The 26,962-nt window shown below is 43.8% G+C and overlaps 1 protein-coding gene across 1 annotated transcript in view; it reads left to right on the top strand.

The window, feature by feature from the left end:
- Nucleotides 1-26,263, top strand: part of psda (pleckstrin and Sec7 domain containing a) — an 80,266-nt gene extending 54,003 nt beyond the window's left edge. Inside the window, exons 9-19 of the mRNA XM_061744816.1 lie at nt 14-94; nt 280-392; nt 703-761; nt 2,974-3,063; nt 6,508-6,551; nt 12,844-13,034; nt 13,581-13,651; nt 13,928-14,085; nt 19,189-19,333; nt 19,508-19,651; nt 24,289-26,263. Of these exons, the coding sequence (XP_061600800.1) occupies nt 14-94; nt 280-392; nt 703-761; nt 2,974-3,063; nt 6,508-6,551; nt 12,844-13,034; nt 13,581-13,651; nt 13,928-14,085; nt 19,189-19,333; nt 19,508-19,651; nt 24,289-24,633 (1,441 nt within the window). The 3' untranslated portion in view covers nt 24,634-26,263. The remainder of the gene's footprint in view (nt 1-13; nt 95-279; nt 393-702; nt 762-2,973; nt 3,064-6,507; nt 6,552-12,843; nt 13,035-13,580; nt 13,652-13,927; nt 14,086-19,188; nt 19,334-19,507; nt 19,652-24,288) is intronic.
- The last annotated feature ends 699 nt before the right edge of the window (nt 26,264-26,962 follow it).

Raw genomic sequence — 26,962 nt, 5'->3', positions numbered from 1 at the left:
GTTTGTTTCCTAGCAACGACTTCAGTCAGCTGGTGGCCGAGGAATATCTCAGTCACTTCGACTTCAGCGGTTTCACCCTGGACCAGGCGCTCAGGTCGGTTCTGATCAGCCCAGATCCCCATCCCCGTTTCAGAGACACCGCGCACCGATATGATCAGTTCTGATCAGAACTGATCAGAACTGATCAAATCTGATCATATCTGATCAGAATTGATCAGATATGATCAGAACTGATCAATAATCTCTTCCTGATCAATAATCTCTTCTCTGGACCTCCAGGATGTTTCTGATGCATTTTGCTCTGATGGGCGAGACGCAGGAGAGAGAGAGAGTCCTCACTCACTTCTCCAGGAGGTTTAGAACCTGCAACCCCGAGAGTCTGATCATGGAAGGTACGACTGGCTCACCTTTACCTGTCTCACCTGTTTACCTGGTCCTGTTTACCTGGTCCTGTCTCACCTTCACCTGTTTAACTGTCTACCTGTTTACCTGTTTACCTGTTTACCTGTTCCTGTCTCACCTGGCTCACCTTTACCTGTTTACCTGTCTCACCTTCACCTGGCTCACCTTTACCTGTTTACCTGGTTACCTGTTCACCTGGCTCACCGGTTTACCTGTCTCACCTGTCTCACCTTTACCTGTTTACCTGTTTACCTGTTTACCTGTTCCTGTCTCACCTGTTTACCTGTCTTGTGTCTCCAGACAGCGTCCACACCTTGACGTGTGCCATCATGCTGCTGAACACAGACCTGCATGGAAATGTGAGTCTCACACACACACACACACACACACACACACACACACACACACACACACACAGGTTGCCGTGGCTACGGGGGGCGTGGCTACTGTCCCCGTGGCTATAGTGGCTGTGGCTACGGTGTATTACGGGTCTCTCTAGCCCTGCAGGCTGTCTCTTGCTGCTCCCAGACTTGGTCTTGGTTCCGGGTTTCCACCTGCCATGGGGAACTAATAATAATAATAATAACTAGAAAATTTCCTTGCAGACATTTGGAGAGTGCCACGGGGGGCTGCTGCCCATTTGTGTACATTGCTGCATTTTTCAGCAATAAAGGTGAAGGACTCAAAACTAAGTCCAATGACACCACCCATGACTCTCTATGTCAAACCATTCAAAAGATATAGCATTTACTGGGGTTATTTTTTATTTATTATGTGTGTGTGTGTGTGTGTGTGTGTAAGGGGGGGTATTTAATATATATGAAATATATATATACCATGAACCGGTTCCCAGCAGGACTGGGGATCGGCAAAGGTCAGGGGTTAGATTTCTCCATTTTACAGGTTAAAGTATATGAAGTCTTTATTGCATGGATCTATTATATTACTGGATGGAAGACCGAAAATGGCCGCCCATTCATTTCAATGTAAGTTGCTCGCCTGGCGCATACGCCGAAATGAGTTCCTGACTTCCGGGTTTACTTCTGCGTTAAGGGGCCCATAGAGCATGCGCAGTTGAGTCACCTCCCATGATGCTCTGGGGCCTCCCATCATGCCCCGCGGCAATGACACGAATATTAATATAATATGTATTAATATAATATAATTATATAATATATATTAATATAATACATCAATGGCACTGACACGGCCGTGACGTCACGCCCAGAAAGAGACTTTTCTTTTACTTTTCTGGCCGTTATAAAACATTTTTGACGGATATAAAGTCCATGACTTAAAAATATAGAATACAAAGATTAGTAATTGCCGGTGATTACAGCTGGAGGTTCCTGTGAACAGTTTTAGAGGACGATCTTTTACTATTGCGGTCTATGGGCAAAAAGCTTTCTGGGCCGCATGGGATTTTCTGTTGCAGTACCGCGGCTGGACACTGGGGGAAATCGGCGTGCCTGCTGAGTGCGAGACCCGGGGGGCTGGTTTATTGACTGAGTAATGTGACCAGTTCTGGGTGAAGGAATGAGTCAGCAGTGACTCCTGGTTGCTAGGGGCAACAAGAACCTCTCTTCAGAACCTTCCAGTTTGGCTGTGAGAAAAACCCAGATTTTGGCTTCTGATAAGGTCTCAAATAACTCAGATTTGTGATCAAACCGTAGCTCGTAGCAGAAAAACAAAGACATTGTGAGAGACACAGAACCCGGCAGATTCTGACAATCTTAATTTTATTCAGATATTTCTTAAAATGAGTGAGTAAGCTCAGTGCGAAGACAAAGTGAGATTTTTTTTTAAGAAGACTTTTGATTACATTACAGTCAATGGAGACGGAGGCAGGTATTCGCGCCGCTCTAGCCCCCCCCGTTTAAATTTTGTGCATACCCCGCCTGTCAAAGTCACATTTTATGAATCCCAACACCTACTGTATGTCTACATTCTGACCAAAAATTATTGGTCTAGCTTTTACGTTTTGGCCGTGAGCTCGAGTTACAAATAAAAACTCAGGTTATTTTTTTACTGTTTCTCCCACTCTAGCAACCGACATCCGCACTCTAGATTTGACAAAAAAGTGATTTCCAGTCCTCGCTTGAGTGCTCATATTTTTAAAAGTGTAAATCTTAGGAAAAAACTGTTTGGTGTTTTGGAGAGAAGAGAAGTTTTGAAGTTTGAATGACATTCCTACGTGCAAGTATGAGAAAGTTAGGTGACTCAGAAAAAAGGTAAATTTTGACGTTTTCCCATCCGCTTTGAATGGGTTTTTTTGTCCGTTTCTTTCGGGAATAACTTTGGGAAAAATGGGAATTTCAACACCAAAAGTCATAGCGCACTATTCCCGATCAAGCCGCACGTTTTGATATATGATGCGCCTCGGTCCTCTGAAATCTGTAGGAGGAGTAGCGAACCGAAATCTGCCCGGAAAATCTTTGTCACTAGCGGGCCCGGTTTGTGACGGTGTGCGTGTGCGTGTATGTGTGTGTATATATATGTGTAAATCTTTGAGATCTTTTAAAAGCGCTATATAAATAAAATTAATTATTATTATTATGTGTGTGTGTGCAGAACGTGGGGAAGAGAATGTCCTGCACTCAGTTCATCACCAACCTGGAGGGACTGAACAATGGGAAAGACTTTCCTAAGGACCTGCTGAAGGTACACACACACACACACACACACACACACACACACACACACACACACACACACACACACACACACACACACACACACACACACACACACACACACACACACACACACACACACACACACACACACACACACACACACACACACACACACACACACACACACACACACACACACACACTGGAATAAACAAGACCTGGACCTGTAGCAGCCCCTGGCGGCCTCTGGCGGCCTCTAGTGGCCAGTGGATAAAACTGCAGTTGGTCTCAGTCCCTCACGAGACTCAAGCCTGGATTATAGTTCTGCATTAAACCAATGCGGAGCCTACGTTGCCGTGACAGCGTTGCCGTGACGGCGTTGCCGTGACGACGTTGCCATGACGGACAACTATTGTGCAAAAAAACAAACAAACCAAAAAAATGAATCCCACACACACGAAGAAAAGAGGCTGAAAGTTCACGACTGCTTCAAACCGGAACCGGAAATGCGTTGCTTCCAAACGAACTATGGAGTGGAGTGGTCATCGCGGCGCGACCTGCGCCGTGTGCGTGCGTGCGTGCGTGCGTGCGTGCGTGCGTGCGTGCGTGCGTGCGTGCGTGCGTGCGTGCGTGCGTGCGTGCGTGCTTGCAAGTTGGACTATTCCGGGTGAGAGTTGGAGCATCAATCACACTGATCATCAATCAGACTGATCATCAATCAGACTGATCATCAATCCATCAATCAACTAATCATCAATCAGCCGATCATCGATCAGCTGATCAGGTTCAGACCGGTGGATCCTGAGTGATTGACAGCTCAGAGAGAGCAGGGGGCGGGTCCTTCCTCCATTCCTGCGCTCTGATTGGCTGATGCAGCCCAGACAGAAAATGCGCAGTGCCAGAGAGAGAGAGGAAGAGCGAGAGAGGGAGGGGGGAGAGAGAGAGAGCTCCCCTGATGGGAGGAAGAGGAGGAGGAGAGGACGGACAGACACCTGAGAGAACAACGAAGATTCAACAGGAGAAACTTGTTTTGTCTCCGTCACCTCATCCCTCCGTTCTGGTTCCACCTGTTCCCTCCTCCATCCCTCCATCTCTTCTTCATCTCCCCTTCCAGTCCTTTCCATCCCTCCATCGGGGGGTGACGTCAGTCTGGGGGAGCTCTCTCACTCTCTCTCTCTCTCTCTCTTTTTCTCTCTCCCTCCCTCTCTCTCTCCGTCTGTCTGCCTGTGTGGGCGAGCTGCTCCTCCTCCTCTTCTTCTTCTTCTTCTTCTTCTCCTCCTCCTCTTCCTCGCGAAGCTTCGTCACGCAGTTTATTCTGGTCGGGGATTCTGTTGGTGCAGCAGAGTCTGGAGGACCCACCTGGATCTGGATCTGGACCCCCTAAAGTCCTAGACCTGGACTAGAACCTGGACCTGGACCTGGATCTGAACTTGGACTAGGACCTGGACCTGGACCAGAACCTGGACCAGAACCTGGACCAGAACCGCCCCCATGATCGGGGTCAACAGCATCCACTCGGCCGGCCGGGTCCGGTCCCGCTCTCTGTGCTCGGTCCGGTCCGGCCGGGACTCCCGGGACTCCCGGGGCTCGGACCGGTACCCGCCCCGGAACCGGAACCCGCGGTCCCGGTCCCTGAAGCCGCTGGCCTTCCCGGACCTGCTGGGCCGGGCCCAGGACGGGCAGAACCACCGGCAGAACCGCAAGAGCAAGGTAGAACCGGGTCCTGAAACTGGGTCGTGGTCCGGAACCGGGACCCCCCGGTCCTGGTCCGGGATGTTGGGGTGGATGTTGTGGTTTCCGTGGAAACGGACCGTCTCCAGGCGACCTGCAGGGATGAACCTGCCGTGGGCGGAGCCAGCAGACCTGGGACACGCCCACTTGTTGTTGTGCTGAAGTTCTGGTTTGAACTCCAGACCAGCGGAGTTGAAGCTCCGCCCCTTTTCAGCCATGTTTCCCAGAATGCATTTGTGATGTCGTTTTAAGGCCGGGATATACTTGCTGTTGGTGTCCGTTCTCGTCCGTTCTCGTCCGTTCTCGTCCGTCCGTTGGCGTCCGTCCGTTCACCTAGTGCTGGGCGGTATACCGGTCCATACCGAATACCGGTGTTTATTTTTCTTATGATATGAATTTTTCATATACCGTAATACCGGTGAGTATGTGCAGTAGCGTACACAACGTTGGGAACGCTGCGCGGCGCTACGTTCCGCCGCGACAGTGTTTCCCCTACCACTGTATGGGCCAGGCGGGGCCGCCTGCCAGGCCTAAAAAAAAAAACAAATCAATGATCATTTACGTTTAGGAGCGCCTCTGCAGCTGTTCTGCAACGGGAGTCAACCTGCTTCGTTGCCTAGTAAAGCCTGAATTACGGTTCGCCGTTAAATCGATGTAGAGCCTACGCTGTAGGGTACGCAGCGACGTGCACCGTACAGCCGCTCGCTGCGTACTCTACGCCCTCTGCGTGGGTGTAACGCGGAACCATAAATCAGCCGTAACGATGCGAGTACCGCTGCTGAGAGCGCAGGCATATTATTATACATTATGGGATGTATAGAGTTTGTAGCTAGCCAACTATGGCGCCGGCCAAAAAAAGAAAAAATATGGCGGGCGACAGACAACATGATATAAAGAAATGTTTCTGCAGGTCCGTGTGTTTGTGTTTGCATGCGATGCTGCAGGGAAGCATGAAGGAAAACACCGCCCGACGATACACCAGGCGTCCGCGGGGTCCTAGTGCCGGCACACGAGAGGCCATGCAAACCTGTATTTATACTAGTGTGGACATTAATGTTTTTCTGCAATATTTCCTCCTCATGACAGTAAAATAGTCCATTCTAAGCCAATTTACTGCAGCAATTCCTTTCCAAATCATTAGAAAATGTGGTTAACACCCAGTTGTGCATGAAAAAAAGAATACCGTGATATACATTTTTGGTCATACCGCCCAGCGCTACGTTCACGTCCGTCCGTTCTCGTCCGTTAGCATCTCGGCAAAGGAAACGGCGCCAGCAACCATTGCTAGCTGGTCTGTAGAGGACCTGCAGGTCTGGATCTGGACCCTAGTGGTCTGTAGAGGACCTGCAGGTCTGGATCTGGACCCTAGTGGTCTGTAGAGGACCTGCAGGTCTGGATCTGGACCCTAGTGGTCTGTAGAGGACCTGCAGGTCTGGATCTGGACCCTAGTGGTCTGTAGAGGACCTGCAGGTCTGGATCTGGACCCTAGTGGTCTGTAGAGGACCTGCAGGTCTGGATCTGGACCCTAGTGGTCTGTAGAGGACCTGCAGGTCTGGATCTGGACCCTAGTGGTCTGTAGAGGACCTGCAGGTCTGGATCTGGACCCTAGTGGTCTGTAGAGGACCTGCAGGTCTGGATCTGGACCCTAGTGGTCTGTAGAGGACCTGCAGGTCTGGATCTGGACCCTAGTGGTCTGTAGAGGACCTGGATCTGGATCTGACCGTCTCTCTCTCTGCAGACTCTCTACTCGTCCATCAAGACGGAGAAGCTGCAGTGGACGATGTAAGTACCGCTCTCTGTTGCCGTGGTAACGGCTCCCTCGCCGTGTGTGTGTGTGTGTGCGTGTGTGTGTGCGTGTGTGTGTGTGTGTGTGTGTGTGTGTGTGTGTGTGTGTGTGTGTGTGTGTGTGTGTGTGTGTGTGTGTGTGTGTGTGTGTGTGTTCAGTCCTTGAGATGAATTGTTAATACAGTGTGAAGCAGGAATTAAATAAATAGGACATCAGCATCTACTGAGTTAGGAACTATCTACTGAGTTAGGAACTATCTACTGAGTTAGGAACTATCTACTGAGTTAGGAACTATCTACTGAGTTAGGAACTATCTACTGAGTTAGGAACCATCTACTGAGTTAGGAACTATCTACTGAGGGTTAGGAACTATCTACTGAGTTAGGAACTATCTACTGAGTTAGGAACTATCTACTGAGTTAGGAACCATCTACTGAGTTAGGAACTATCTACTGAGGGTTAGGAACTATCTACTGAGTTAGGAACTATCTACTGAGTTAGGAACCATCTACTGAGTTAGGAACTATCTACTGAGTTAGGAACTATCTACTGAGTTAGGAACCATCTACTGAGTTAGGAACTATCTACTGAGTTAGGAACTATCTACTGAGTTAGGAACTATCTACTGAGTTAGGAACCATCTACTGAGTTAGGAACTATCTACTGAGTTAGGAACTATCTACTGAGTTAGGAACTATCTACTGAGGGTTAGGAACCATCTACTGAGTTAGGAACTATCTACTGAGTTAGGAACCATCTACTGAGTTAGGAACCATCTACTGAGTTAGGAACTATCTACTGAGTTAGGAACTATCTACTGAGTTAGGAACCATCTACTGAGTTAGGAACCATCTACTGAGTTAGGAACCATCTACTGAGGGTTAGGAACCATCTACTGAGTTAGGAACTATCTACTGAGTTAGGAACTATCTACTGAGTTAGGAACTATCTACTGAGTTAGGAACTATCTACTGAGTTAGGAACTATCTACTGAGTTAGGAACTATCTACTGAGTTAGGAACTATCTACTGAGTTAGGAACTATCTACTGAGTTAGGAACCATCTACTGAGTTAGGAACTATCTACTGAGGGTTAGGAACCATCTACTGAGTTAGGAACTATCTACTGAGTTAGGAACTATCTACTGAGTTAGGAACTATCTACTGAGTTAGGAACCATCTACTGAGTTAGGAACCATCTACTGAGGGTTAGGAACCATCTACTGAGTTAGGAACCATCTACTGAGTTAGGAACCATCTACTGAGTTAGGAACTATCTACTGAGTTAGGAACTATCTACTGAGTTAGGAACTATCTACTGAGTTAGGAACCATCTACTGAGTTAGGAACCATCTACTGAGGGTTAGGAACCATCTACTGAGTTAGGAACTATCTACTGAGTTAGGAACTATCTACTGAGTTAGGAACTATCTACTGAGTTAGGAACCATCTACTGAGTTAGGAACCATCTACTGAGGGTTAGGAACCATCTACTGAGTTAGGAACCATCTACTGAGTTAGGAACTATCTACTGAGTTAGGAACTATCTACTGAGTTAGGAACTATCTACTGAGTTAGGAACCATCTACTGAGTTAGGAACTATCTACTGAGTTAGGAACTATCTACTGAGTTAGGAACTATCTACTGAGTTAGGAACCATCTACTGAGTTAGGAACTATCTACTGAGTTAGGAACTATCTACTGAGTTAGGAACTATCTACTGAGTTAGGAACTATCTACTGAGTTAGGAACTATCTACTGAGTTAGGAACTATCTACTGAGTTAGGAACTATCTACTGAGTTAGGAACTATCTACTGAGTTAGGAACCATCTACTGAGTTAGGAACCATCTACTGAGTTAGGAACCATCTACTGAGTTAGGAACTATCTACTGAGTTAGGAACTATCTACTGAGTTAGGAACTATCTACTGAGTTAGGAACTATCTACTGAGTTAGGAACTATCTACTGAGTTAGGAACCATCTACTGAGTTAGGAACCATCTACTGAGTTAGGAACTATCTACTGAGTTAGGAACTATCTACTGAGTTAGGAACTATCTACTGAGTTAGGAACCATCTACTGAGGGTTAGGAACTATCTACTGAGTTAGGAACTATCTACTGAGTTAGGAACTATCTACTGAGTTAGGAACTATCTACTGAGTTAGGAACCATCTACTGAGTTAGGAACTATCTACTGAGGGTTAGGAACTATCTACTGAGTTAGGAACTATCTACTGAGTTAGGAACCATCTACTGAGTTAGGAACTATCTACTGAGGGTTAGGAACTATCTACTGAGTTAGGAACTATCTACTGAGGGTTAGGAACTATCTACTGAGTTAGGAACTATCTACTGAGTTAGGAACTATCTACTGAGTTAGGAACTATCTACTGAGTTAGGAACTATCTACTGAGTTAGGAACTATCTACTGAGTTAGGAACCATCTACTGAGTTAGGAACCATCTACTGAGTTAGGAACTATCTACTGAGTTAGGAACTATCTACTGAGTTAGGAACTATCTACTGAGGGTTAGGAACTATCTACTGAGTTAGGAACTATCTACTGAGTTAGGAACTATCTACTGAGTTAGGAACCATCTACTGAGTTAGGAACCATCTACTGAGTTAGGAACTATCTACTGAGGGTTAGGAACTATCTACTGAGTTAGGAACTATCTACTGAGTTAGGAACTATCTACTGAGTTAGGAACTATCTACTGAGTTAGGAACCATCTACTGAGTTAGGAACTATCTACTGAGGGTTAGGAACTATCTACTGAGGGTTAGGAACTATCTACTGAGTTAGGAACTATCTACTGAGTTAGGAACCATCTACTGAGTTAGGAACTATCTACTGAGTTAGGAACTATCTACTGAGTTAGGAACTATCTACTGAGTTAGGAACCATCTACTGAGTTAGGAACTATCTACTGAGTTAGGAACTATCTACTGAGGGTTAGGAACTATCTACTGAGGGTTAGGAACTATCTACTGAGTTAGGAACTATCTACTGAGTTAGGAACTATCTACTGAGTTAGGAACTATCTACTGAGTTAGGAACTATCTACTGAGTTAGGAACTATCTACTGAGTTAGGAACCATCTACTGAGTTAGGAACTATCTACTGAGTTAGGAACTATCTACTGAGGGTTAGGAACTATCTACTGAGTTAGGAACTATCTACTGAGTTAGGAACTATCTACTGAGTTAGGAACTATCTACTGAGTTAGGAACTATCTACTGAGTTAGGAACCATCTACTGAGTTAGGAACTATCTACTGAGTTAGGAACTATCTACTGAGTTAGGAACCATCTACTGAGTTAGGAACCATCTACTGAGTTAGGAACCATCTACTGAGGGTTAGGAACTATCTACTGAGTTAGGAACTATCTACTGAGGGTTAGGAACTATCTACTGAGGGTTAGGAACCATCTACTGAGTTAGGAACTATCTACTGAGTTAGGAACTATCTACTGAGGGTTAGGAACCATCTACTGAGTTAGGAACTATCTACTGAGTTAGGAACTATCTACTGAGTTAGGAACCATCTACTGAGTTAGGAACCATCTACTGAGTTAGGAACTATCTACTGAGTTAGGAACTATCTACTGAGTTAGGAACTATCTACTGAGTTAGGAACTATCTACTGAGTTAGGAACTATCTACTGAGGGTTAGGAACTATCTACTGAGTTAGGAACCATCTACTGAGGGTTAGGAACTATCTACTGAGTTAGGAACTATCTACTGAGTTAGGAACCATCTACTGAGGGTTAGGAACTATCTACTGAGTTAGGAACCATTTACTGAGTTAGGAACCATCTACTGAGGGTTAGGAACTATCTACTGAGTTAGGAACTATCTACTGAGTTAGGAACTATCTACTGAGTTAGGAACTATCTACTGAGTTAGGAACTATCTACTGAGTTAGGAACCATCTACTGAGTTCGGAACCATCTACTGAGTTAGGAACTATCTACTGAGTTAGGAACTATCTACTGAGTTAGGAACTATCTACTGAGTTAGGAACTATCTACTGAGTTAGGAACCATCTACTGAGTTAGGAACTATCTACTGAGTTAGGAACTATCTACTGAGTTAGGAACTATCTACTGAGTTAGGAACCATCTACTGAGTTAGGAACTATCTACTGAGTTAGGAACCATCTACTGAGTTAGGAACTATCTACTGAGTTAGGAACCATCTACTGAGTTAGGAACTATCTACTGAGTTAGGAACTATCTACTGAGGGTTAGGAACTATCTACTGAGTTAGGAACTATCTACTGAGTTAGGAACTATCTACTGAGTTAGGAACCATCTACTGAGTTAGGAACTATCTACTGAGTTAGGAACTATCTACTGAGTTAGGAACCATCTACTGAGTTAGGAACCATCTACTGAGTTAGGAACTATCTACTGAGTTAGGAACCATCTACTGAGTTAGGAACCATCTACTGAGTTAGGAACCATCTACTGAGTTAGGAACTATCTACTGAGTTAGGAACTATCTACTGAGTTAGGAACCATCTACTGAGTTAGGAACTATCTACTGAGTTAGGAACTATCTACTGAGTTAGGAACTATCTACTGAGTTAGGAACTATCTACTGAGTTAGGAACCATCTACTGAGTTAGGAACTATCTACTGAGTTAGGAACCATCTACTGAGTTAGGAACTATCTACTGAGTTAGGAACCATCTACTGAGTTAGGAACTATCTACTGAGTTAGGAACTATCTACTGAGTTAGGAACCATCTACTGAGTTAGGAACTATCTACTGAGGGTTAGGAACTATCTACTGAGTTAGGAACTATCTACTGAGGGTTAGGAACTATCTACTGAGGGTTAGGAACCATCTACTGAGTTAGGAACTATCTACTGAGTTAGGAACTATCTACTGAGGGTTAGGAACCATCTACTGAGTTAGGAACTATCTACTGAGTTAGGAACCATCTACTGAGTTAGGAACTATCTACTGAGTTAGGAACTATCTACTGAGTTAGGAACCATCTACTGAGTTAGGAACCATCTACTGAGTTAGGAACTATCTACTGAGTTAGGAACTATCTACTGAGTTAGGAACTATCTACTGAGGGTTAGGAACTATCTACTGAGTTAGGAACCATCTACTGAGGGTTAGGAACTATCTACTGAGTTAGGAACTATCTACTGAGTTAGGAACCATCTACTGAGGGTTAGGAACTATCTACTGAGTTAGGAACCATTTACTGAGTTAGGAACCATCTACTGAGGGTTAGGAACTATCTACTGAGTTAGGAACTATCTACTGAGTTAGGAACTATCTACTGAGTTAGGAACTATCTACTGAGTTAGGAACCATCTACTGAGTTAGGAACCATCTACTGAGTTAGGAACTATCTACTGAGTTAGGAACCATCTACTGAGTTAGGAACTATCTACTGAGTTAGGAACTATCTACTGAGTTAGGAACTATCTACTGAGTTAGGAACTATCTACTGAGTTAGGAACTATCTACTGAGTTAGGAACCATCTACTGAGTTAGGAACTATCTACTGAGTTAGGAACTATCTACTGAGTTAGGAACTATCTACTGAGTTAGGAACTATCTACTGAGTTAGGAACTATCTACTGAGTTAGGAACTATCTACTGAGTTAGGAACCATCTACTGAGTTAGGAACTATCTACTGAGTTAGGAACCATCTACTGAGTTAGGAACTATCTACTGAGTTAGGAACCATCTACTGAGTTAGGAACTATCTACTGAGTTAGGAACCATCTACTGAGTTAGGAACTATCTACTGAGTTAGGAACCATCTACTGAGTTAGGAACTATCTACTGAGTTAGGAACTATCTACTGAGTTAGGAACTATCTACTGAGTTAGGAACCATCTACTGAGTTAGGAACTATCTACTGAGTTAGGAACTATCTACTGAGTTAGGAACTATCTACTGAGTTAGGAACTATCTACTGAGGGTTAGGAACTATCTACTGAGTTAGGAACTATCTACTGAGTTAGGAACTATCTACTGAGTTAGGAACTATCTACTGAGTTAGGAACTATCTACTGAGTTAGGAACTATCTACTGAGTTAGGAACTATCTACTGAGTTAGGAACTATCTACTGAGTTAGGAACCATCTACTGAGGGTTAGGAACCATCTACTGAGTTAGGAACTATCTACTGAGTTAGGAACCATCTACTGAGGGTTAGGAACCATCTACTGTTGTGTCTAATGTGGTGGTGAGGTCAGGGGTCAGGGGTCAGAGGTCAGGGCTCAGACGGTGTCTCTTCTCCTCCAGAGATGAGGAGGAGTTGAGGAAGTCGATGTCGGAGCTGGCCGACGTCCGGACCGACTCCGCCTCCCACACCATGAGGCGGCTGGGGAGTGGGCGGAACCCGCTGGTGGGCGTCGCCCATCAGGCCGACGGCGAGCTCTACAAGAGCGGCTTCCTGGTCCGCAAGGTCCACGCCGACCCGGACGGCAAGAGAAGTACTGCCACTTCCTGTTGTTGTCACTTCCTGTCTGCTGGTGTCACTTCCTGTCTGCTGTTTTCACTTCCTGTCTGGTGTTGTCACTTCCTGTCTGCTGTCACTTCCTGTCTGCTGTCAATTCCTGTCTGCTGTTGTCACTTCCTGTCTGCTGTTGTCACTTCCTGTCTGCTTTCACTTCCTGTCTGGTGTTGTCACTTCCTGTCTGTTGTCATTTCCTGTCTGTTGTTGTCACTTCCTGTCTGCTGGTGTCACTTCCTGTCTGGTGGTGTCACTTCCTGTCTGGTGGTGTCACTTCCTGTCTGTTGGTGTCACTTCCTGTCTGCTGTTGTCACTTCCTGTCTGCTGTTGTCACTTCCTGCTTGTTGTTACTTCCTGTCTGTTGTTGTCACTTCCTGCTTGTCGTCACTTCCTGTCTGTTGTTGTCACTTCCTGTTTGTTGTTTTCACTTCCTGTTGTCACTTCCTGTTGTTGCCACTTCCTGTCTGTTGTTGTCACTTCCTGTCTGTTGTTGTCACTGATCTCCCATGATGCCTTGCTCCTGCAGCGCCGCGGGGGAAGCGGGGCTGGAAGTCGTACTACGCGCTGCTGAAGGGGCTGGTGCTGTACCTGCAGAAGGTAGGAATTACCCAGCATTCCCTCTGGCTGGGGGGCGGGGCCTCATTACCCAGTTTTCCTCTGGCTGGGGGGCGGGGCCTCATTACCCAGCATTCCCTCTGGCTGTGATCTCATCAGGTCATTACCCAGCATTCCCTCTGGCTGGAGGTTCCTGACCCCCACCTGCAGGTCCACCAGGTTCTGGTCTAACTGGTCTAACTGGTTCTAACTGGTTGTAACTGGTTGTAACCGGTTCTAACCGGTTCTAACTGGTTCTAACGGTTCTGTGGTCCCCAGGACGAGTACCGGGCGGAGCGCGAGCTGACGGAGGAGGACGTGAAGAACGCCGTGTCGGTCCATCACGCCCTCGCCATGCGGGCCGCCGACTACCGGAAGAGACCGCACGTCTTCTACCTGAGGACGGCGGACTGGAGGGTCTTCCTGTTCCAGGCCCCGTAAGAACTAGTTAACTAACACTAACTAGAGGTTTACTAACACTAACTAGATGTTAGACTGGAGGGTCTTCCTGTTCCAGGCCCCGTGAGTTACTGACACTAACTAGAACACTAACTAGAGGTTTACTAACACTAACTAGAGGTTAACTAACACTAACTAGAGGTTTACTAACACTAACTAGAGGTTAACTAGAACACTAACTAGAGGTTTACTAACACTAACTAGAGGTTTAATAAACACTAACTAGAGGTTTACTAACACTAACTAGAACAATAACTACAACACTAACTAACAACTAACTAACTAACACTAACTAGAGGTTTACTAAACTAACTAGAGGTTTACTAACACTAACTAGAACAATAACTACCAACTACTAACTAACACTAACTAGAACAATAACTACAACACTAACTAACAACTAACTAGAGGTTTACTAACACTAACTAGAGGTTTACTAACACTAACTAGAGGTTTACTAACACTAACTAGAGGTTTACTAACACTAACTAGAGGTTAACTAACACTAACTAGAGGTTTATTAACACTAACTAGAGGTTTACTAAACACTAACTAGAGGTTAACTAACACTAACTAGAACACTAACTAGATGTTTACTAACACTAACTAGAGGTTTACTAAACACTAACTAGAGGTTTACTAAACACTAACTAGAGGTTTACTAAACACTAACTAGAGGTTTACTAAACACTAACTAGAGGTTAACTAACACTAACTAGAACACTAACTAGATGTTTACTAACACTAACTAGAGGTTTACTAACACTAACTAGAGGTTTACTAACACTAACTAGAGGTTTACTAAACACTAACCAGAGGTTAACTAACACTAACTAGAGGTTTACTAACACTAACTAGATGCTTTACTAAACACTAACTAGAGGTTTACTAACACTAACTAGAGGTTTACTAACACTAACTAGAGGTTTACTAAACTAACTAAAGGTTAACTAACACTAACTAGAGGTTAACTAACACTAACTAGAGGTTTACTAACACTAACTAGAGGTTAACTAACACTAACTAGAGGTTTACTAAACTAACTAAAGGTTAACTAACACTAACTAGAGGTTTACTAACACTAACTAGAGGTTTACTAACACTAACTAGAGGTTTACTAAACACTAACCAGAGGTTAACTAACACTAACTAGAGGTTTACTAAACACTAACTAGAGGTTTACTAAACACTAACTAGAGGTTAACTAACACTAACTAGAACACTAACTAGAGGTTTACTAACACTAACTAGAGGTTTACTGACACTAACTAGAGGTTTACTAACACTAACTAGAGGTTTACTAAACTAACTAGAGGTTTATTAACACTAACTAGAGGTTTACTAACACTAACTAGAGGTTTACTAACACTAACTAGAGGTTTACTAAACACTAACCAGAGGTTAACTAACACTAACTAGAGGTTTACTAAACACTAACTAGAGGTTTACCAACACTAACTAGAGGTTTACTAAACACTAACTAGAGGTTAACTAGCACTAACTAGAGGTTTACTAAACTAACTAGAGGTTTACTAAACACTAACTAGAGGTTTACTAAATACTAACTAGAGGTTTACTAAACACTAACTAGAGGTTTACTAAACTAACTAGAGGTTTACCGACACTAACTAGAGGTTTACTAAACACTAACTAGAGGTTTACTAAACACTAACTAGAGGTTTACTAAACACTAACTAGAGGTTTACTAAACACTAACTAGAGGTTTACTAAACTAACTAGAGGTTTACTAAACACTAACTAGAGGTTAACTAACACTAACTAGAGGTTTACTAAACACTAACTAGAGGTTTACTAACACTAACTAGAGGTTAACTAACACTAAATAGAGGTTTACTAAACACTAACTAGAGGTTTACTAAACACTAACTAGAGGTTAACTAACACTAACTAGAGGTTTATTAACACTAACTAGAGGTTTATTAACACTAACTAGAGGTTAACTAACACTAAATAGAGGTTTACTAAACACTAACTAGAGGTTTACTAAACACTAACTAGAGGTTTACTAACACTAACTAGAGGTTTACTAAACACTAACTAGAGGTTAACTAAACACTAACTAGAGGTTTACTAACACTAACTAGAGGTTTACCGACACTAAATAGAGGTTTACTAAACACTAACTAGAGGTTTACTAACACTAACTAGAGGTTTACTAACACTAACTAGAGGTTTATTAACACTAACTAGAGGTTTATTAACACTAACTAGAGGTTTACTAAACACTAACTAGAGGTTTATTAACACTAACTAGAGGTTTACTAAACACTAACCAGAGGTTAACTAACACTAACTAGAGGTTTACTAACACTAACTAGATGTTTACTAAACACTAACTAGAGGTTTACTAAACACTAACTAGAGGTTAACTAAACTAACTAGATGTTTACTAACACTAACTAGAGGTTAACTAACACTAACTAGAGGTTAACTAACACTAACTAGAGGTTTACTAAACTAACTAGAGGTTTACTAAACACTAACTAGAGGTTAACTAACACTAACTAGAGGTTTACTAAACTAACTAGAGGTTTACTAACACTAACTAGAGGTTTACTAAACTAACTAGAGGTTTACTAAACACTAACTAGAGGTTAACTAACACTTACTAGAGGTTTACTAACACTAACTAGAGGTTAACTAACACTAACTAGAGGTTAACTAACACTAACTAGAGGTTTACTAAACTAACTAGAGGTTTACTAACACTAACTAGAGGTTTACTAAACTAACTAGAGGTTAACTAACACTAACTAGAGGTTTACTAAACTAACTAGAGGTTTACTAACACTAACTAGAGGTTTACTAACACTAACTAGAGGTTTATTAACACTAACTAGAGGTTTACTAACACTAACTAGAGGTTTACTAACACTAACTAGAGGTTTACTAAACACTAACTAGAGGTTTACTAACACTAACTAGAGGTTAACACTAACTAGAGGTTTACTAAACACTAACTAGAGGTTTACTAACACTAACTAGAGGTTTACTAAACACTAACTAGAGGTTTACTAACACTAACTAGAGGTTTATTAACACTAACTAGAGGTTTACTAAACACTAACTAGAGGTTTACTAACACTAACTAGAGGTTTACTAAACACTAACTAGAGGTTTACTAACACTAACTAGAGGTTTACTAAACACTAACTAGAGGTTTACTAACACTAACTAGAGGTTTACTAAACACTAACTAGAGGTTTACTAACACTAACTAGAGGTTTACTGACACTAACTAGAGGTTTACTAACACTAACTAGAGGTTTACTAACACTAACTAGAGGTTTATTAACACTAACTAGAGGTTTATTAACACTAACTAGAGGTTTACTAACACTAACTAGAGGTTTACTAACACTAACTAGAGGTTTACTAACACTAACTAGAGGTTAGACTGGAGGGTCCTCCTGTTCCAGGCCCCCTAAGTTACCGACACTGTTGAGGAATTTATCAAAACCAGTTCATAAGTCGCTTGTGGTGTAGTGAGTTTTAATTTCAGCCGGCGGTGAGCATGACCTACTCAGACGCGTGTCTGGGTTGATATGCTGACCCAGAGTGATTTTGCAACAGGGTTTTTATACAAAAAGATTCAAAGCACAGACGGTAAGAATCAACAACCCAAAGGTAAAAGACAAGGAGCAATTAAAAGCTATTTACAGTCAGATGCGACCGTTCAGTTTGGGACTACCCCCTGAGGAGTCAGGAAGTCCATGATATGGATCCTCCGTGGATCAAGTCCTCGTCTCTGCAGGGGCTGGAAGTCAAAGCCACTTCCACGGTGCCGTCTCAGCAGGGACAATGTGTCTCAAGCATCGTATGAGACTGGAGCCAGTCGTCTTCCCTGCAGGGGGTAGGAAGCTGACATTCAGGTCGACCACGGTGCTGTCACAATGCTTCATCAACACTAACTAGAACACTAACTAGAGGTTAACTAACACTAGCTACCAACTATTAACTAACACTAACTGAAGGTTTACTAACACTAACAACCAACTATTAACTAACACTAACTAGATGTTAACTAACACTAACTAGAGGTTAACTAACACTAACTAGAGGTTAACTAACACTAACTAGAGGTTAACTAACACTAACTACCAACTATTAACTAACACTAACTAGATGTTAACTAACACTAACTAGAGGTTAACTAACACTAACTAGAGGTTAACTAACACTAACTACCAACTATTAACTAACACTAACCAAAAGTTTACTAACACTAACTAGAGGTTTACTGAACACTAAGTAGAGGTTTACTAACACTAACTAGATGTTAACTAACACTAACTAGAGGTTTACTAACACTAACTAACACTAACTAGACGTTTACTAACACTAACTAGAACACTAACTAAAGGTTTACTAACACTAACTAGAGGTTTACTGAACACTAAGTAGAACACTAACTACCAACTATTAACTAACACTAAGTAGACGTTTACTAACACTAACTAGATCACTAACTACTAACTATTAACTAACACTAACTAGAGGTTTACTAACACTAACTACTAACACTAACTAGAGGTTTACTAACACTAACTAGAGGTTAACTAGCACTAACTAGAGGTTTATTAACACTAACTAGAGGTTTACTAACACTAACTAGAGGTACACTACCACTAACAGAACTGGTACCAGCAGGGGGCCGGTACACTACCACTAACAGAACTGGTACCAGCAGGGGGCCGGTACACTACCACTAACAGAACTGGTACCAGCAGGGGGCCGGTACACTACCACTAACAGAACTGGTACCAGCAGGGGGCCGGTACACTACCACTAACAGAACTGGTACCAGCAGGGGGCCGGTACACTACCACTAACAGAACTGGTACCAGCAGGGGGCCGGTACTGGTACCACTAACAGAACTGGTACCAGCACAGGGCCGGTACACTACCACTAACTAAACTGGTACCAGCAGGGGGCCGGTACACTACCACTAACAGAACTGGTACCAGCAGGGGGCCGGTACACTACCACTAACAGAACTGGATTTAGTTTGTTTGAAGACTGGAGTTGTAAACTGCTGTTTCTCCGTTTGTCTCCGTAGCAACGGCGAGCAGATGCAGTCCTGGATCACGCGCATCAACGTGGTGGCGGCCATGTTCTCTGCTCCGCCCTTCCCCGCCGCCATCGGCTCCCAGAAACGCTTCAGCCGCCCGTTACTGCCGGGATCCAACACCAAGTTAACGCAGGTACGAGCGCCAGCTTCAGCTCTGCTGTTAATTCAGTTCAATTTTATTTTATTTGTATAGCGTCTATTACAACGGAAGTGTCTCCAGGATCTTTCCAGAGACCAGAACATGAACATAAACCCCTGAGAAATTATTACAGAAACAATAGCAGGTAAAAACTGTCCCCCCCCCCAGGAGGAGCAGGCCAAGTCCCACGAGAGCCGGTTCCGGTCGGTTTCCTCGGAGCTGCTGGAGCTGAACGGGTCGGCGCCGGAGCGGCGGGGGAAGAACCGGGAGCTGGAGGAGACGAAACTCCGGAGAGAATACCTGGAGTTTGAGGTGAGGGGGGGGGCCGGGTCGGAACCGGTGTTCTGTGGTTCTGCCCACATAGCTGGGAGGGAATTCATAAAGATTGTGCACTTGTTGACAAGTTTTTGATATTTGGCATGTTAGTTATGGACATAAAGTTTTCAAAAACCACCGCAAACAAATTGGGAAAATGTCCCCCTAGTGGCCGGTTTGCAGAAAATTCAAAATGTGTGTTATTTTAATGAAATCCTATTCTTTCACTGTGCCCGGCAAGAGACAAGGAAGTGGTTTAGGGAGTAAAACACAGTAAAGGAAGTGGTTTATGAAGTAAAACACAGTAAAGGAAGTGGTTTAGGGAGTAAAACGCAGTAAAGGAAGTGGTTTAGGGAGTAAAGGAAGTGGTTTAGGGAGTAAAACAGTAAAGGAAGTGGTTTAGGGAGTAAAACACAGTAAAGGAAGTGGTTTAGGGAGTAAAACGTAGTAAAGGAAGTGGTTTAGGGAGTAAAACACAGTAAAGGAAGTGGTTTAGGGAGTAAAACACAGTAAAGGAAGTGGTTTAGGGAGTAAAACACAGTAAAGGAAGTGGTTTAGGGAGTAAAACACAGTAAAGGAAGTGGTTTAGGGAGTAAAACACAGTAAAGGAAGTGGTTTAGGGAGTAAAACAGTAAAGGAAGTGGTTTAGGGAGTAAAACACAGTAAAGGAAGTGGTTTAGGGAGTAAAACACAGTAAAGGAAGTGGTTTAGGGAGTAAAACACAGTAAAGGAAGTGATTTAGGGAGTAAAACACAGTAAAGGAAGTGGTTTAGGGAGTAAAACGCAGTAAAGGAAGTGGTTTAGGGAGTAAAACACAGTAAAGGAAGTGGTTTAGGGAGTAAAACACAGTAAAGGAAGTGATTTAGGGAGTAAAACACAGTAAAGGAAGTGGTTTAGGGAGTAAAACGCAGTAAAGGAAGTGGTTTAGGGAGTAAAACACAGTAAAGGAAGTGGTTTAGGGAGTAAAACACAGTAAAGGAAGTGGTTTAGGGAGTAAAACACAGTAAAGGAAGTGGTTTAGGGAGTAAAACACAGTAAAGGAAGTGGTTTAGGGAGTAAAACGCAGTAAAGGAAGTGGTTTAGGGAGTAAAACACAGTAAAGGAAGTGGTTTAGGGAGTAAAACGCAGTAAAGGAAGTGGTTTAGGGAGTAAAACACAGTAAAGGAAGTGGTTTAGGGAGTAAAACAGAGTAAAGGAAGTGGTTTAGGGAGTAAAACACAGTAAAGGAAGTGGTTTAGGGAGTAAAACGCAGTAAAGGAAGTGGTTTAGGGAGTAAAACGCAGTAAAGGAAGTGGTTTAGGGAGTAAAACGCAGTAAAGGAAGTGGTTTAGGGAGTAAAACACAGTAAAGGAAGTGGTTTAGGGAGTAAAACGCAGTAAAGGAAGTGGTTTAGGGAGTAAAACGCAGTAAAGTGGTTTAGGGAGTAAAACACAGTAAAGGAAGTGGTTTAGGGAGTAAAACGCAGTAAAGGAAGTGGTTTAGGGAGTAAAACGCAGTAAAGGAAGTGGTTTAGGGAGTAAAACGCAGTAAAGGAAGTGGTTTAGGGAGTAAAACACAGTAAAGGAAGTGGTTTAGGGAGTAAAACGCAGTAAAGGAAGTGGTTTAGGGAGTAAAACGCAGTAAAGGAAGTGGTTTAGGGAGTAAAACAGTAAAAGAAGTGGTTTAGGGAGTAAAACACAGTAAAGGAAGTGGTTTAGGGAGTAAAACGCAGTAAAGGAAGTGGTTTAGGGAGTAAAACACAGTAAAACACAGTAAAGGAAGTGGTTTAGGGAGTAAAACACAGTAAAGGAAGTGGTTGAGGGAGTAAAACGCAGTAAAGGAAGTGGTTTAGGGAGTAAAACGCAGTAGGAAGTGGTTTAAGGAGTAAAACACAGTAAAGGAAGTGGTTTAGGGAGTAAAACACAGTAAAGGAAGTGGTTTAGGGAGTAGAACGCAGTAAAGGAAGTGGTTTAGGGAGTAAAACACAATGAAGGAAGTGGTTTAGGGAGTAAAACACAGTAAAGGAAGTGGTTTAGGGAGTAAAACACAGTAAAGTGGTTTAGGGAGTAAAACGCAGTAAAACACAGTAAAGGAAGTGGTTTAGGGAGTAAAACACAGTAAAGGAAGTGGTTGAGGGAGTAAAACGCAGTAAAGGAAGTGGTTTAGGGAGTAAAACGCAGTAAAGGAAGTGGTTTAGGGAGTAAAACAGTAAAAGAAGTGGTTTAGGGAGTAAAACACAGTAAAACACAGTAAAGGAAGTGGTTTAGGGAGTAAAACACAGTAAAGGAAGTGGTTTAGGGAGTAAAACGCAGTAAAGGAAGTGGTTTAGGGAGTAAAACACAGTAAAACACAGTAAAGGAAGTGGTTTAGGGAGTAAAACACAGTAAAGGAAGTGGTTGAGGGAGTAAAACGCAGTAAAGTGGTTTAGGGAGTAAAACGCAGTAAAACACAGTAAAGGAAGTGGTTTAGGGAGTAAAACACAGTAAAGGAAGTGGTTGAGGGAGTAAAACACAATGAAGGAAGTGGTTTAGGGAGTAAAACACAGTAAAGGAAGTGGTTTAGGGAGTAAAACACAGTAAAGTGGTTTAGGGAGTAAAACGCAGTAAAACACAGTAAAGGAAGTGGTTTAGGGAGTAAAACACAGTAAAGGAAGTGGTTGAGGGAGTAAAACGCAGTAAAGGAAGTGGTTTAGGGAGTAAAACGCAGTAAAGGAAGTGGTTTAGGGAGTAAAACAGTAAAAGAAGTGGTTTAGGGAGTAAAACACAGTAAAGGAAGTGGTTTAGGGAGTAAAACGCAGTAAAGGAAGTGGTTTAGGGAGTAAAACACAGTAAAACACAGTAAAGGAAGTGGTTTAGGGAGTAAAACACAGTAAAGGAAGTGGTTGAGGGAGTAAAACGCAGTAAAGGAAGTGGTTTAGGGAGTAAAACACAATGAAGGAAGTGGTTTAGGGAGTAAAACACAGTAAAGGAAGTGGTTTAGGGAGTAAAACACAGTAAAGTGGTTTAGGGAGTAAAACGCAGTAAAACACAGTAAAGGAAGTGGTTTAGGGAGTAAAACACAGTAAAGGAAGTGGTTGAGGGAGTAAAACGCAGTAAAGGAAGTGGTTTAGGGAGTAAAACACAATGAAGGAAGTGGTTTAGGGAGTAAAACACAGTAAAGGAAGTGGTTTAGGGAGTAAAACACAGTAAAACACAGTAAAGGAAGTGGTTTAGGGAGTAAAACACAGTAAAGTGGTTTAGGGAGTAAAACACAGTAAAACACAATGAAGGAAGTGGTTTAGGGAGTAAAACACAGTAAAGGAAGTGGTTTAGGGAGTAAAACACAGTAAAACGCAGTAAAGGAAGTGGTTTAGGGAGTAAAACACAGTAAAACGCAGTAAAGGAAGTGGTTTAGGGAGTAAAACAGTAAAGGAAGTGGTTTAGGGAGTAAAACACAGTAAAAGTGGTTTAGGGAGTAAAACACTGTAAAGGAAGTGGTTTAGGGAGTAAAACACGATAAAGGAAGTGGTTTAGGGAGTAAAACGCAGTAAAGGAAGTGGTTTAGGGAGTAAAACACAGTAAAGGAAGTGGTTTAGGGAGTAAAACGCAGTAAAGGAAGTGGTTTAGGGAGTAAAACACAGTAAAAGTGGTTTAGGGAGTAAAACGCAGTAAAGGAAGTGGTTTAGGGAGTAAAACGCAGTAAAGGAAGTGGTTTAGGGAGTAAAACGCAGTAAAGGAAGTGGTTTAGGGAGTAAAACACAGTAAAGGAAGTGGTTTAGGGAGTAAAACACAGTAAAGGAAGTGGTTTAGGGAGTAAAACACAGTAAAACACAGTAAAGGAAGTGGTTTAGGGAGTAAAACGCAGTAAAGGAAGTGGTTTAGGGAGTAAAACACAGTAAAAGTGGTTTAGGGAGTAAAACGCAGTAAAGGAAGTGGTTTAGGGAGTAAAACACAGTAGTAAAGGAAGTGGTTTAGGGAGTAAAACACAGTAAAACGCAGTAAAGGAAGTGGTTTAGGGAGTAAAACGCAGTAAAGGAAGTGGTTTAGGGAGTAAAACACAGTAAAGGAAGTGGTTTAGGGAGTAAAACACAGTAAAACGCAGTAAAGGAAGTGGTTTAGGGAGTAAAACGCAGTAAAGGAAGTGGTTTAGGGAGTAAAACACAGTAAAGGAAGTGGTTTAGGGAGTAAAACACAGTAAAGGAAGTGGTTTAGGGAGTAAAGGAAGTGGTTTAGGGAGTAAAACACAGTAAAGGAAGTGGTTTAGGGAGTAAAACACAGTAAAGGAAGTGGTTTAGGGAGTAAAGGAAGTGGTTTAGGGAATAAAACACAGTAAAGGAAGTGGTTTAGGGAGTAAAACACAGTAAAGGAAGTGGTTTAGGGAGTAAAACACAGTAAAGGAAGTGGTTTAGGGAGTAAAACACAGTAAAGGAAGTGGTTTAGGGAGTAAAACGCAGTAAAGGAAGTGGTTTAGGGAGTAAAACACAGTAAAGGAAATGGTTTAGGGAGTAAAACGTAGTAAAGGAAGTGGTTTAGGGAGTAAAACAGTAAAGGAAGTGGTTTAGGGAGTAAAACACAGTAAAGGAAGTGGTTTAGGGAGTAAAACACAGTAAAAGTGGTTTAGGGAGTAAAACACAGTAGCATGTTTCCACTCTCTGACGTCTCCGTCTCGTCCTGCAGAAGACGCGCTACGGCACGTACGCCATGCTTCTCCGGGCCAAGCTGTCCAGCGGCGCCGAGGACCTGGCGGCGTTCGAGACGCGTCTGTACGACGACGGCGGCCTGCAGAGGGCGCACTCCAGCCCGGCGCTGCCGCAGGACCACGCCGGCAACGCCAAGGCCCGCGGGGCCAAGACGTCCAAGAGCCTGAAGGTCACGACCTCGGCGACCTCTGCGACCTCCGTGACCTCGGCGACCTCCGCGACCTCCCTGACCCGGAGCTCCAGCAGCGGCGGCGGGAGGAAGAACGGCGGCGGGAACAGCCAGCAGGAGCTGCAGAGCAGCCGACAGGAAGAGGCGGCGTAGCGACCCGGACCAGGGACGGGGTCGCCACGGCAACGGCAGCCTCTGGGGAACCTGCTCCCGATTGGCCGAGGGAGTTTCCTTCCGGTGAGACGTTTTCAGGGTCGCTGGGAGAGGCCACGCCCACCGGGAGGGGGCGGGGCTACGAGCTGCAGCCGCAGACTTTCACAATAAAAGCTTCATTTTTTTCCTGCGAGACTCGGTTGTTCAGCGTTTTGCTGTGAAAGGACCAACAGGAAGTGCTTCCAGGAACTTCCTCTCCGCCGCTGCTCTGCCCCCCCGCTAAACCCCCGCCGGTCGCCACGGCGACCACGAGTGTGTGGGACGGTTGTCACGGTGACGGAGCTGAGAGACTGAGCCGTCGCCACGGCAACTAGAACAAAACAGACAAAAGCCCCGCGACGCAGGAACACATTAGTGTGTGTGTGTGTGTGTGTGTGTGTGTGTGTGTGTGTGTGTGTGTGTGTGTGTGTGTGTGTGTGTGTGTGTGTGTGTGTGTGTGTGTGTGTGTGTGTGTGTGTGTGCGTGCGTGCGTGCGTGCGTGCGTGCGTGTGTGCGCGTGCGCGTGCGCGTGCGCGTGCGCGTGCGCGTGCGCGTGCGTGTGTGCGTGTGTGCGTGTGTGCGTGTGTGTGTGCGTGTGTGTGTGTGTGTTTCCTCTCACGGTTTTGCTGGAATCAAACAGGAAGTACGGAAGAGCGTTAGTGTCGAAACATCAGCATCAAAACAAACTTCAGTCACCGATCAATACGGCAGCAGGTGATCAGATAATCGATCAATCGATCGATCGATTGATTGATTGATTCTTTTACAATCAAGTGTTTAAACAGAAGTTTAGTTTTTTCTGTTGTCGTTTTCATCAAAGCGAACATGAATATACATTTTGACTATATTATTTATTCAAACCACTAAAAATAATAATAATAAAAACATAAAATAAGAATTCAATAAATTAAAACATTTTAATAACTGCTGACAGGAAATGAAACAGTGAAACTTTAAAAAGTAAGAGAACCTAAACCTGGACCAGTTTTCCTGCTCGTTCATGAACAATCAGAAACTTCTAACACTATTTTAATAAATCACTAAATGTCAGTCCAAAAATCTATTTAATGCGCTGCCAGATAATAATGTAAAAGTGAAGCTGTGCTGCTGATGTTTGGCCCTGACGAGCTTCCGTAGTTCCCTCGCTGGAATCGTCTAAATCCGTCCAAGATTCTTTATTTTTTCCATGTAAATTCTGTACATGCTGGTTAGTGGTTGCTCAAGGCTGTGTGTGTGTGTGTGTGTGTGTGTGTGTGTGTGTGTGTGTGTGTGTGTGTGTGTGTGTGTGTGTGTGTGTGTGTGTGTGTGTGTGTGTGTGTGTGTGTGTGTGTGTGTGTGTGTGTGTGTGTGTGTGTGTGTGTAAATAGCTGAAGAAGCCATACAGCTGCACTTTGCTTTTAGAGCTTTTAGAAGGACCGTTATTTATTCCTCGGCCGGTTCTGACTGGCCGGTTCTGCCGGTTCCACCGGCCCGGTTCTGGTTCTGCCGGCCCGACCAGCTGTACAGACGTCACTTCCCGCTGGTTCCGCCGCGGTGGAACAAACCTGTGGTTCTGGAGCCTTAGAGACCAAATTAAAACGTTTTCAAATCAGTTTTGTGTGTTTTTCTTCTGTTTAGTTGTTGATCTCGTGGTTGTTAAAGAAAACAAGCTCCATCTTTTAGTTCTAATGTTTTCCAGAGATCCAGAACATGAACATAAACCCCCGAGCAATTATTACATAAACAATGGCAAGAAAAACTCCCCTTTAGGAGGGAAGAAACCTGGACCAGGATCATAAGGGGGGACCCTCCTGCCGAAGGCCAGACTGGGGGGTCAGGGACGTCAGCAGCACAGCAGGCAGGTGGAAGCAGCAGCGGGATGACCGAGGATGGGGGGGGGGGGGGACCGGGACTGCAGGCCAGAACGCAGCTCCCGAGGCTCCGGCCTGCAAACATGCACAAAAGAGAAAAAAGGGGGGCCGGCACAAGAAACTACAGGAACGATGGACAAAAATGATAACTATGAGATATTTATAATGAATAAAAATGGAAATGGAGAAGAGAGGAAGGGAAGAGGAGAGGAGAAGAAGGGTGAGAGGCACCGCCCAGCGGATCATGTCGGTCCCCCCTGCAGCATAGGCCTATAGCATCATATCTACCACCAAGCTATATTTGAGACTAACTATTATAGTCTTGTTCTATAGCTGCAACTATGACTACTGACTCTAACACACTAGAGTTTACACTACCTAGAGATTTACCAACACCAGCTAGAGGTTTACTAAACACTAACTATAGGCTTTACTAAACA

Source organism: Cololabis saira, chromosome 17 (assembly GCF_033807715.1).
Source record: "Cololabis saira isolate AMF1-May2022 chromosome 17, fColSai1.1, whole genome shotgun sequence".
NCBI lineage: Eukaryota > Metazoa > Chordata > Actinopteri > Beloniformes > Belonidae > Cololabis > Cololabis saira.
The sequence above is the reverse complement of the archived record's forward strand: the minus strand, read 5'-3'. Positions and strand labels throughout refer to the sequence as shown.